At 43.2% G+C, this 13,024-nt stretch overlaps 1 protein-coding gene across 2 annotated transcripts in view; it reads right to left on the bottom strand.

Moving 5' to 3' along the window:
- Positions 1-13,024, bottom strand: part of LOC141778300 (ankyrin repeat and IBR domain-containing protein 1-like) — a 66,651-nt gene that overhangs the window by 39,885 nt on the left and 13,742 nt on the right. For both annotated transcript variants that reach the window (XM_074652483.1, XM_074652482.1), the window contains exons 5-9: positions 11,983-12,100; positions 7,286-7,494; positions 4,416-4,504; positions 4,177-4,321; positions 3,632-3,798 (exon numbers count right to left, since the gene is read on the bottom strand). In XM_074652483.1, coding sequence (XP_074508584.1) covers positions 3,632-3,798; positions 4,177-4,321; positions 4,416-4,504; positions 7,286-7,494; positions 11,983-12,100 — 728 coding nt within the window. The remainder of the gene's footprint in view (positions 1-3,631; positions 3,799-4,176; positions 4,322-4,415; positions 4,505-7,285; positions 7,495-11,982; positions 12,101-13,024) is intronic.

Below are 13,024 nucleotides of genomic sequence, written 5' to 3'. Positions count from 1 at the left end.
TACCTGTATTCATCCTCTGTCTGTCTGAATATACCTGTATTCATCCTGTCTGTCTGAATATACCTGTATTCATCCTGTCTGTCTGAATATACCTGTATTCATCCTGTCTGTCTGAATATACCTGTATTCACCCTCTGTCTGTCTGAATATATCTGTATTCATCCTGTCTGTCTGAATATACCTGTATTCACCGTCTGTCTGAATATACCTGTATTCACCTGTCTGTCTGTCTGAATATACCTGTATTCACCTGTCCGTCTGTCTGAATATACCTGTATTCACCGTCTGTCTGTCTGTCTGAATATACCTGTATTCATCCTCTGTCTGTCTGAATATACCTGTATTCATCCTCTGTCTGTCTGAATATACCTGTATTCACCCTCTGTCTGTCTGAATATACCTGTATTCATCCTCTGTCTGAATATACCTGTATTCACCTGTCTGTCTGTCTGAATATACCTGTATTCATCCTCTGTCTGTCTGAATATACCTGTATTCATCCTGTCTGTCTGAATATACCTGTATTCACCTGTCTGTCTGTCTGAATATACCTGTATTCACCGTCTGTCTGAATATACCTGTATTCACCTGTCTGTCTGTCTGAATATACCTGTATTCACCGTCTGTCTGAATATACCTGTATTCACCCTGTCTATCTGAATATACCTGTATTCACCCTGTCTATCTGTATATACCTGTATTCACCGTCTGTCTGAATATACCTGTATTCACCTGTCTGTCTGTCTGAATATACCTGTATTCACCGTCTGTCTGAATATACCTGTATTCACCTGTCTGTCTGTCTGAATATACCTGTATTCACCTGTCTGTCTGAATATACCTGTATTCATCCTGTCTATCTGTATATACCTGTATTCACCTGTCTGTCTGTCTGTATATACCTGTATTCACCGTCTGTCTGAATATACCTGTATTCACCGTCTGTCTGAATATACCTGTATTCACCTGTCTGTCTGTCTGAATATACCTGTATTCACCTGTCTGTCTGAATATACCTGTATTCATCCTGTCTATCTGTATATACCTGTATTCACCTGTCTGTCTGTCTGAATATACCTGTATTCACCCTGTCTATCTGTATATACCTGTATTCACCGTCTGTCTGAATATACCTGTATTCACCTGTCTGTCTGAATATACCTGTATTCACCTTCTGTCTGAATATACCTGTATTCACCGTCTGTCTGAATATACCTGTATTCACCTGTCTGTCTGTCTGAATATACCTGTATTCACCGTCTGTCTGAATATACCTGTATTCACCGTCTGTCTGAATATACCTGTATTCACCGTCTGTCTGAATATACCTGTATTCACCGTCTGTCTGAAACGCTCCGTTTTGGTGCATTTCAATGGAATTGCGACGAAATTGCAACAGAGTTGCGTTGCTAGGCAACAGCTTGGGTCCATGTTTACTTCCTGTCAGCTGATGTTATTCACATACACTTCAACAGGAAATAAACTGGGACACATTTTGAATGTTTACGTTTAAATCTGTGTAAAGGGTTAAATACTGTATATTTGTGACATCATAAATGGAAAGAAATCCTGACAGCTTGTTTCAAACGCAGAGTTTCTGAATACGGGCTGTGTATTTCTCTGTGGATTGAGCGTTTCGATACTTTCACAGTATTTAACGAAATAAATACGAAATTTAACGAAAATGCCCTTAATCAGGTGAAGAAGAACCTTATTTTAAATCTTATTTTAAATCTTATTGGATGCAAGGATTTGTACATTAGCAGGAATGTAGCACAACATGGAAGTGAAAGCAGCGCTCTGTTTATTTCAATCTGAAAGTGAAATACTAATATTTTGTCCCCAGAATGACTGAATAGTCCTGATAAATAATGGTGATAAATAATGGTGATAAATGATGGTGATAAATAATGGTGATAAATGATGGTGATAAATGATGGTGATAAATAATGGTGATAAATGATGGTGATAAATAATGGGGATAAATGATGGTGATAAATAATGGGGATAAATGATGGTGATAAATAATGGGGATAAATGATGGTGATAAATAATGGTGATAAATGATGGTGATAAATGATGGTGATAAATAATGGGGATAAATAATGGTGATAAATGATGGTGATAAATAATGGGGATAAATAATGGTGATAAATAATGGTGATAAATAATGGGGATAAAGAATGGTGATAAATAATGGTGATAAATAATGGGGATAAATAATGGTGATAAATAATGGTGATAAATAATGGGGATAAATAATGGTGATAAATAATGGTGATAAATAATGGGGATAAATGATGGTGATAAATAATGGTGATAAATGATGGTGATAAATAATGGGGATAAATAATGGTGATAAATAATGGTGATAAATAATGGTGATAAATAATGGGGATAAATGATGGTGATAAATAATGGTGATAAATAATGGTGATAAATAATGGTGATAAATGATGGTGATAAATAATGGTGATAAATAATGGTGATAAATGATGGTGATAAATGATGGTGATAAATAATGGGGATAAATAATGGTGATAAATGATGGTGATAAATAATGGGGATAAATAATGGTGATAAATAATGGTGATAAATAATGGGGATAAATAATGGTGATAAATAATGGTGATAAATAATGGGGATAAATAATGGTGATAAATAATGGTGATAAATAATGGGGATAAATGATGGTGATAAATAATGGTGATAAATAATGGTGATAAATGATGGTGATAAATAATGGTGATAAAATATGGTGATAAATGATGGTGATAAATGATGGTGATAAATAATGGTGATAAATAATCGTGATAAATGATGGTGATAAATAATGGTGATAAATAATGGTGATAAATGATGGTGATAAATAATGGTGATAAAATATGGTGATAAATGATGGTGATAAATAATGGTGATAAATAATGGTGATAAATGATGGTGATAAATGATGGTGATAAATAATGGTGATAAATAATCGTGATAAATAATCGTGATCTCAATATTGATCAAAATAACCGTGCAGCCTTTCTTAAGAGTGGTAACTGGTTTTCACCAGGAAACCTCTTCCCTCCCTCTCTGAGCTCTCAGACGGCTCTCTGGTAAACTGCAGGCGGGCTGTCGTACGCCCTCTTTACTCTGGAGGGGCTTCCATGGAGCCACTCTGTCATTAAGGAAGGATCGATGGAGTGACGGTTCCCCACCGAGCTGCAGAGCTCTCTGTTGGAGATTGGGATTGACCATTTGGATTCTTGGATCCCTGAAAACGGCCAGTCTCTCCCAGTGACTGAGTTTCACTGGAAACTAAACTCACAGAGGATTCAGCTGAATTTAAACTTTCTCTATTTCACAGCAAAAGACCTGAGAACTTCTAAACATGTTTACAATATGTCATTTAGAGGAAGTGTATGGACACACTCAGATATAGACAAACACACTTCTAATGTTACTGACGCTTTTCTGTCAACACAACACATGTCTATTGTAATAAACAATCTATCTGACTTCTAAAGGATCACAACATGTTATGTTCTCCACAATAATCTCCATTACTCTTACGTTAGAATATTTAAAGTCCGAATGTAAACTATAAAACAGATAAGTACAGGAAGGTGTGGTTGTGATTACTGACCAGCAGAAGAGGTGTCCTTTGCCACAGTCTACAGCCGGAGCCCGGAGGAGAGGAAAGCTCAGAGAGTCTGAGGCTGAGCTCCCAGGACCCCCCGTGCTCAGCCTCACCGCCCTCTCACACCCGGCCTGGGGACACCAGCGGATCGCCGGATTGTTCTCCACAAACGCCTGTCGACAGATGAAGGTGACTGTGTTACACTCATCTCTACCACAAGCATGATCTGTTTCTGCCAGAGGAGATCAGAGAAACAATCCTCTTCCACTTGATGTTAATTCACTTAGTAAAGGCTAACCCTAACCCAAGTACTGTAAAGGCTTTACAATCTGAGAAGATCATGAACACAAGTATACCTGCTGACTAGTGTTGTAAAGTGCTTTGATTGGTCACTAAGACTTAGAATACTATAATATAGTCTTTACTCTACATTGAAGTTGAAGTGCAGGAGTGGTCTTTCTCTCTGAAGGTGATAATATTGAGTATAGAAGCCTCCCAGTTAAAGAAAGCTGTTTAGTGCGGCTCTCTGTTTCCATGTTTCATCTCGTTACCTTGATGTCAAACAGGAGGTAGCGCTTGTCCATCTCTCTCGACACCACGCTCTCAATGACCTCCACAGGCACCAGCTGGTAGCAGTCAAAGGCCGGGCAGAAGATGTTGTGGGCTTCACCCTCTTGGATCTTTAGATTGAGAAACCTGAGGAAGCAAACACACAATGCAGACAGCAATGAGGTATACACAGAAAGAAACCCCTGAGCCCATCCGCTGGCCAGACCAAAACATGACTTACCCTTCCCAGCATGCTCTGCAGAACTCGTGACCACAGGACATGTCCACGGGTTCCTCGAAGACGGAAATGGAAGACATGCAGATACCACACTGTGACACAGAAGAAGAGAGATCGTCTGTCTTAATGCCAGAGTACAAAGAGTTTCAGTCTAGATCAATAAAGTCTGCCGTAAAATAATAACTCTTATAACTAATGTAACTTCAAAAGGCCTCCAGCAGAATCATTACATCACCCTCTGAATGACAATACACACGGCCTTCCAGAAGTCACTGATCTGGAGAGTAGTCCTACTGGGCCAGTACTTTAAATACTCAACAGGGTTAGGGTTAGACTAGACCAGAAAACGACACCTTACAGGTGATCTATACGATAATATATCATCATCAACTCTTGTCTATGTAAAGATATAGAGGAGTAATGTCTACCTGAGCAGAGAATGAAGTCACTCTCTCATTAACACTGTGTGTGTTGTAATCTGAGCTTCTCCGTGCTGTGTTTACATCGCCGGGCCGGCTACGCGTGCTTTTAGTGCGTGTTCATGCATGTGAGCGTGCACCACTGGCTAGCTCCCGGCTGCCGCTCTGCACGGCGCTACAGCTGATAACGGCGCCCTGACCTACGGCGCCCTGACCTACGGCGCCCTGACCTACGGCACCCTGACCTACGGCGCCCTGACCTACGGCGCCCTGACCTACGGCACCGATGCAGAAGCGTAGCAGGTTAACACCGTTAGCTCTGTTAGCACTGTCAGCGCCGTTAAGGACGAGCCACGGCTCAGCCGTCGCCATGTTGAGAGCCGTGTGGAGGCAACAGAAACTCTGCCAACCTCACATTTAACACCTTTAATAAGCTCATGTGTCGTACGTTAAAACACAAAGGTAGTTCTGGATTTAAGGCCAAGATGATGACCTCTCATTAGCATGCAGCTCACGGATTACTGGTCTGTCATCACATGGATTTACACACGCACGCACGCACGCACGCACGCACGCACGCACGCACGCACGCACGCACGCACGCACGCACGCACGCCAGGGACTTAATGAAAAGATCAGCCTTCCAACATTCATGTGCATATAACCTTTCCAATACATACATTAATACATTCTCTTATTGATTAGTCGACTAGATGGTTGTCTTAGTTTCACCCCGGGTTCACTTAGCACGTGGAAGAAGCGATGCCCGCATCCTTTCTCCGCCCATGTAAATCGATTGGTGTTGTTTTTTAATGCTGAATAACTGATTTCCAAGAAAATGTGGCGCGCACCACCCCCGCGGGGTCAGGCACACCACCGGCCCGTCACGCTGCCGTAAAGTTGTATCGGTGCTGTTTTGCGAGTACGAGTACATGAGCACAGAATCGGACCAGATACCCGATACTGGTATCGGTATCGGTGCATCCCTACATTAAATCAACTCAGTGGACTAAATCAACGAGTGTTAGTTGACTAACAGGACAGCCCTACAGTAGTTTACACACTGAGATCTAAATGAGTTATCATACAGTAAAGTTACAGTAAATAAACTGAAGGTTTAACACAGATCTTTAGACCAATTAGAAGACAGGAGAGCCGACTCTGCCTTTCTCTGCTGCTAACCTCTTCTGGGACGGTCTGATTGTTATCACTCCTGATACCTTCACTGGCAGTCTGCTATAGTGAGACGGCCAACAGCGTAAAGGACATCTCACATTACCTGGCATCATCTCCATCTTGACAACTGCTCCACAAAGAAGACCGCTGAGGACAATGTCAAGCATGTCTGATAATTATCAGGAAACCTCGGACAAGGTCAGGATAATGGGAGGGCGGTTAAACGGGGAGGTGGGGGGGGTGCCGACCCTCCTGCAGCACAGCTGTGGAAAATACACCTTCCATGAGGTTTTGACAGCACACTTGCACGTCTATGACTCTTCGTTAAAATTACAAGGTGCTTAAATTTTACTTTGCAGACAATATTTGATACCTGTTTCTGTGTATATATAAAAAAAAATATATATATATATATATATATATATATATATATATATATATATATGTAGCTGTGGAGTGAAAACGATGAGCAGACAGCACGGCGACTCCACACAACATCTGGAGGTCTCTCCAGTTTGATTACTAATCCTCCGTGTTAGACTCAGAAGCAGACGGTTGCTATGGGATGTGCTTACTTCCTCTTTTTATGGGCCTGTGGACAGTAGACTTTTATGCACTAATAACATTTCTTTTGAAAGTATTTTATATTCTCTCATGTTCAAAGCTTGCACCATAATTAACTAAGCGCTTGTTGTCCTCGGAGAAGAGGAAGTCCTGCTTGTGTTGATGCTTGTGGGGGGGACCGCTGGCATGAATACTAATGAAGCTGGTAATACTGTAGTTCAACGTTATGCAGAGAGACAGGTGTGGCGGTGCAAATGTAAAGAATGCAGCAGAAACACTGTGTGTAAATCTGTGGCCCCGGAGGGACTCCATTTAAATAAACACTGGAGCACAGTGTTTATGGGTCCACTGCCGGTTACCGTTAGTGTGTGTGTGCTTCAAGGCTAGTTTTATCCTTCGCTGCTGTCGGAGCTTCTTGGTCAGGAGAACGTGCTGCTGCTCCCTGGAGCTGTTCGTCTCAGGTTTTAATCTCATCTGATGGCTCTTCACTTAGGAGTTCAGTTAAACCATAGATTTCACTCAAATTATGTTCAAATGTAACTGACATTTAAAGTTTTCTGAAACTTTTTAACCTGAAATGTATGAAAACTAAAAAGGAGGTTGAAGGTTAAACTTCACCAGTTCAAGGTGAACTGTGCAGCTTCACACCAATCTCAGTTTTATTATCCTTATCCTCTTGTTTTATGACTTTGGTGTTAACATTTGGAACCTCACCAGAGAAGACTCGTCGTCGGCAGGCACCAGGCTGATTTGGTCCGGGGAGGTGATGGAGGAGCGAGTGGTGCGTGGCGTCCGGGGCGAGGGCAGCGTGTCCCAGGCGTTGTAGCCGCTCGGAGGCGGGTTGGGCATCTGTGTCCCTGAGCGTTGGCAGCATTCCTCCGCGTTGCTCATCCAGGCCTCTAAGAGCTTCTCTCTGTCCCAATCTGATGATCAAAAACAGTAAAGACATCATTAAAGAGAGAGCTAACGCAGAACCAAACAGAGAAGAAGAATCACAGTAGATGAGAAACCTAATAAATCAAATCAAATCAAATCAATTTATTTTTGTATAGCGTCAAATCACAACAGAAGTTATCTCAAGACGCTTTATATGTAGAGCAGGTCTATGACCGTACACCATAGTTTTGAGACCCAACAGGATCCACCAAGCGCACTGTGGCCAGGAACAACTCCCCGATTACTGGGAAGAAACCTGGAGCAGAACCGGGCGCAGGGCGGGCGGCCATCTGCCGAGACCGGCTGGGGGGACAGATAGATAGAGTGAGAGAGAGAGAGAGAGATAGAGAGAGAGAGATATAGAAGCAGCCACAATAGCAGTCTAGCAGCTGTAATAACTAATACAAGTAGGGCTGATAACACAAAACCAATAGTGGTGGATGGAAAGAGTGATAATACAACTATCGGAAAGCCAGCACTGTCCAGCATCTCTCCTCAGTACGTCCATGTGTGTTGGTGTGGGATGTCCTTGCGATCGATGCCCGTGCGTTGGTTCCTGCAGCATCAGCATGCTTGCTGGGAGCTCTTGATGTCTTTGGCAGTGATTGAGAAGTGTTATTCTCCAGGCTGCCACATTGTCACTAGGTGTTGGAAATCCCTCGTTAGCATTGGTAGTCCCTCGTACAGACGTAGTTAATTAGGGATGGTAGCAGTTGGTGTCAAGCAGGCACCGACGCGGCAGCAGATGCAGCCACAATACCGGAGACCACCAAGATCCAGGTGAAACCCTGCTCCAAGTGTACCCATGCTCCAGGTATAACCTCACTCCCTGGTGTGATCCCGCTCCAGGTATGACCTCACTCCAGGTGTGACCCCGCTCCACGGTTAGCTGCGAGACAAGGAGGCACAAGGACTCCCGGGAAGGAATGAAGTTAGTAACAACATGGACATGGGACATGAGTATATACAGAAGGAGAGGGGAGCTCAGTGTGTCATAGGAAGTTCCTTATGACAGTGTGTCATAGGAAGTCCCCCGGCAGTCTATGCCTATAGCAGCTTAAGTATAAGCGTTATCAAAGAGGAAAGTCTTTAGCCTACTCTTAAATGTAGAGACGGTGTCTGCCTCCCGGACTGAAACTGGGAGCTGGTTCCAGAGAAGAGGAGCTTGATAGCTGAAGGCTCTGGCTCCCATTCTACGTTTGGAGACTCTAGGAACCTCAAGTAACCCTGCATTCTGTGAGCGCAGTGCTCTAGTGGGGTAGTAGGGTACTATGAGCTCTTTAAGATAATAGTTACGAGCACGACGATGAGGCACGGAGGAAGAGTTTGAATGGCAGTCAAGGGAGGGGAAAAGGGAATGATACATTATTGTAGTAAAAGGCCAGTGCTTATAAAACATAAAGTTTTAATGGTCAAAAGAACAAAAGCTCCCATCAACATTTCATTTGAACAACACTGATGTTTTGAAACCATGTGATGAGCAAACAGAACTACACAAAGCTGCTAGAGTCTACAATCACTGAGTTGATCACCAGAACGTAAAAAAACTAAAGCATTTTATGATCATATTTCAGAAGTCTTCAGGAATGTAGGCGTGGATGAACATCAAAGACAACATGTGACAGAAAACAACTAAATGATCATTTCATCCACACAGAATGTGTTCACATAGAAACGTTTAGTTCAGTCCGTCCTGTCTGATGTTGGTGAGAGTTGGTGAGCTCTGTGCTGAATCCACCAAACAGCCAACAACATCCACCTGCTGCCATCTGGTTTCCTCTGCTAGAATAGCTGTTGGATCTCCGTTAGTAAAACACAGGTTGGACAGCTCTTCACTATAAATATTGAATGATTTGTGGACTGTGCCTGAGAACAAATATTCTCTGCCAAAAAAGTCCCTTCCTAAAAGTCCGGAGCGTGACCGGGTCAACTGTGCAATCAGGCCGTTATCAGCCTCCGGACACGTCTCACCACCAATCAACTGCCTCCGACTCTAAATGGCCTCGTTTAGATAATGAATATTGCGACGGTTTCCCCCATCTCCATTCAATTAAAACTCATCAATGAGTGCGACTCTATCTTCCAGCTCTCGGCCATTAAAGGACTCTGAAATTAAAAGTCTCCACATTAAGTTTTAAATATAAAGAAATGAGCTGGGAAATACAAACTGTCAGAAGAGCAGACGGATTGACGGGAAGAGGAAACTCCAAGAAGAGTGATAAGAAAACTGAACAAGACAATTAGTTAAAGTTTTCACTAGAAAGTAATGATAAATAAGTTCTTCTGCAGATTAACAACAATCCTGAACTGTTCCATCCCCGTTAACCAGACAGACGGCATTCCCATGATAGAGGTGAATAAATATATAATCTGGGGTCACTCTTCTCATGTCTAATATGTAGCACACACAGCTCAACAGCCGACTCAATCAACCCCAAACTGTGACGTATTGATCAAGTCCTCTACGAACATAATCTAAACCCAGTTTCATTCAGTCGGGTAAAGCTTTTCAAAGGCTTCACATCAGTCCTTTTAAACGTTTGAAGCTCTTACACCTTATCTTAGCTAAGTTAAGTGAAGCTTCTTGGAGAATTGGTGCTTTAGGCTGCAAATCAAATCAAAAGTCAAATTACAAGCAGCATTAGTGGAGTAATTCAGGGAACATGTCTGTGTGCATGAAGAATGTGTCAGAATGAAATGAACTCTCTCTCCTCAGGTTAAAAGGCTTTCTCTTATTCAGCCTGTCGGTCGGGTTAATGTCTGGTAATGTCTCCTGGTCGATGTGTCGGTCGGGTTAATGTCTGGTAATGTCTCCTGGTCGATGTGTCGGTCGGGTTAATGTCTGGTAATGTCTCCTGGTCGATGTGTCGGTGGGAATATTGATCTGATGACTGGACAGGATCACGTGTGTTTCATATATTATATTATATATATTATATTATATATATGAGCTGTGTGGATGTGTACATGAGGTTTGTTTGTGATGTGTTACACATGTTTAACTTGGCTTTTACCTTAAGCTTCCATTACTTCACACACCAATAGATTTAATAAGGCAACTAACGTTTTACACCCGGTGTCACTCCAGACTTTAATCTCATACTTTATATTCCTCCCGGGGCATTAAATCTACCCCGCTCAGACAGACTGTCTGCTCCAAAGAAAACCATTAATAGAAGTGATTTTACTTTGACTCTAACATTATGTCAGCAATGCCATTACTTATTAGTGATGGATGGAGATGAAGCGACCTCTTTAACGTCTGTTTAGAAGTAAACAAGTATAGCTAACAGGTATATATCCTGGCAGTGATGTATGATGGAGCTCAACGAGCAGAAACACACAGAATGGAAGAAAACTAATAAACTAAAATGTGACAATGTGGAAGATACAACTCTTCCCGTGGTATTACAGATCTACATTTGCAACAGCAAGCAAGCATGAGAGTCTCTGTTGAGGACAATTGACAGTAAATATGAACTGTGTAAGTAGCACTGTTTTTTAATTCAAAGAACCGGTGTTTTCCTCTCATATCTGGTGGGAAGAACAAGCCCACTAAAATAGCATTTAGAGCATGTGACAGTGACGCTTTCCACTGAGAGCAATACAAGTGAAATTCTTTTAGATAACAAAGGCTGTTCACATGGAGCCCTTTCCCTGCCAGGAACTCACTGGAGTGTAGCGGAGAGTTTATGAGTTTATATGAGATACAGCCTCTCTAATCCCAACACAAATAAAGTCTAACACACATTTACCAACAAATGTAAACAGCACAATATGCTTTGCTTATGGTCTTTGTGGAGATGAAGGGTACAAAGTAAAAAACAAAACAGACTTTTGAAAGCATATCTCTGTTTAAAAAGCTAGATTTATGTATCACCTTGAATTTTATTAAATATCTTTTAGGGCTGTCCAAGTTAACGCGTGTTAATGCAACGTCGGAGGTTGTACAAGGCTCATTTTAAAACTACACTGAAGATCCTGGTATCATAGTAAACTAGAGAACCTGATGAATCCACCGGTACCAACCATGTCAGACTAGCTGGTCATGAAGAGGTTAAATAACGCTCCAAACTGACACTAAATGCTGGTTAGGAAAAACTGTCATGTCCATTTCCAAAGGGGTCCCTTGACCTCTGACCTCCAGATCAGTGAATGTAAATGGGTTCTATGGGTACCCACTAGTCTCTCAAAAATGTGCGATTAACTATAGACAATCATGTGATTAATGGTGATTACATATTTGAATGGATGGACAGCCCTGGTATCTATATTTAGTTTGCCTTCATTAGATAGTGACAGTGTAGATGCACAGAGGAGACATGGAGGGAGACAGAGAAACAATGGTGCCTGGCCAGAATCAAACCTGGGATGGAGCAGATATACGGTATTTGTTTTAACCACGAGGCATCAGGTCGCTGTCGGCAGATACTCTGCATGTGTGTGTGTGTGTGTGAGAGAGAGGTTAATAGTACCATGGGCACGTAGCAGTGCCTCTGCAGTGAAGAGAGGAGCCTGCAGCATGTCGGCTGTCTCCACTATCAGCATGTCCTTCAGCCTCCGTAGATCCTGAGGCCTCAGGCCTTCATACAGCTAGAGGAGGACATGGGAGAGGAGAGGACGGAGACAAGAGAGGAGGACATGGGAGAGGAGAGGACGGAGACAAGAGAGGAGGACATGGGAGAGGAGAGGACGGAGACAAGAGAGGTGGAGAGGAGGACATGGGAGAGGACAGGACGGAGACAAGAGAGGTGGAGAGGAGGACATGGGAGAGGAGAGGACGGAGACAAGAGAGGTGGAGAGGAGGACATGGGAGAGGAGAGGACGGAGACAAGAGAGGAGGACATGGGAGAGGACAGGACGGAGACAAGAGAGGTGGAGAGGAGGACATGGGAGAGGACAGGACGGAGACAAGAGAGGTGGAGAGGAGGACATGGGAGAGGAGAGGACGGAGACAAGAGAGGTGGAGAGGAGGACATGGGAGAGGACAGGACGGAGACAAGAGAGGTGGAGAGGAGGACATGGGAGAGGACAGGACGGAGACAAGAGAGGTGGAGAGGAGGACATGGGAGAGGACAGGACGGAGACAAGAGAGGTGGAGAGGAGGACATGGGAGAGGACAGGACGGAGACAAGAGAGGTGGAGAGGAGGACATGGGAGAGGACAGGACGGAGACAAGAGAGGAGGAGAGGAGGACATGGGAGAGGAGAGGACGGAGACAAGAGAGGTGGAGAGGAGGACATGGGAGAGGACAGGACGGAGACAAGAGAGGAGGAGAGGAGGACATGGGAGAGGACAGGACGGAGACAAGAGAGGAGGAGAGGAGGAGAATAAGCAAAGAGGAAATGAAGGGAAAAAAGAGTAAGGCAGGTTGGCAGAGAGAAGTAACGAAAGAGCAGAGGGAGCAACAGAGGGTGTGATGAGGGGGAGGAATGAGGGAGGGAGGGAGTAGAGAGACGGACGGGGCGAAGGGGAGGAGAATTATTAAAAGCAAATATAGACAATTGCTGACGCATG

Source organism: Sebastes fasciatus, chromosome 12 (genome assembly GCF_043250625.1).
Source record: "Sebastes fasciatus isolate fSebFas1 chromosome 12, fSebFas1.pri, whole genome shotgun sequence".
In the NCBI taxonomy this organism is placed as follows: domain Eukaryota; kingdom Metazoa; phylum Chordata; class Actinopteri; order Perciformes; family Sebastidae; genus Sebastes; species Sebastes fasciatus.
Note: the sequence above shows the minus strand (reverse complement) of the source record. Positions and strands in the feature narration are given on the sequence as shown.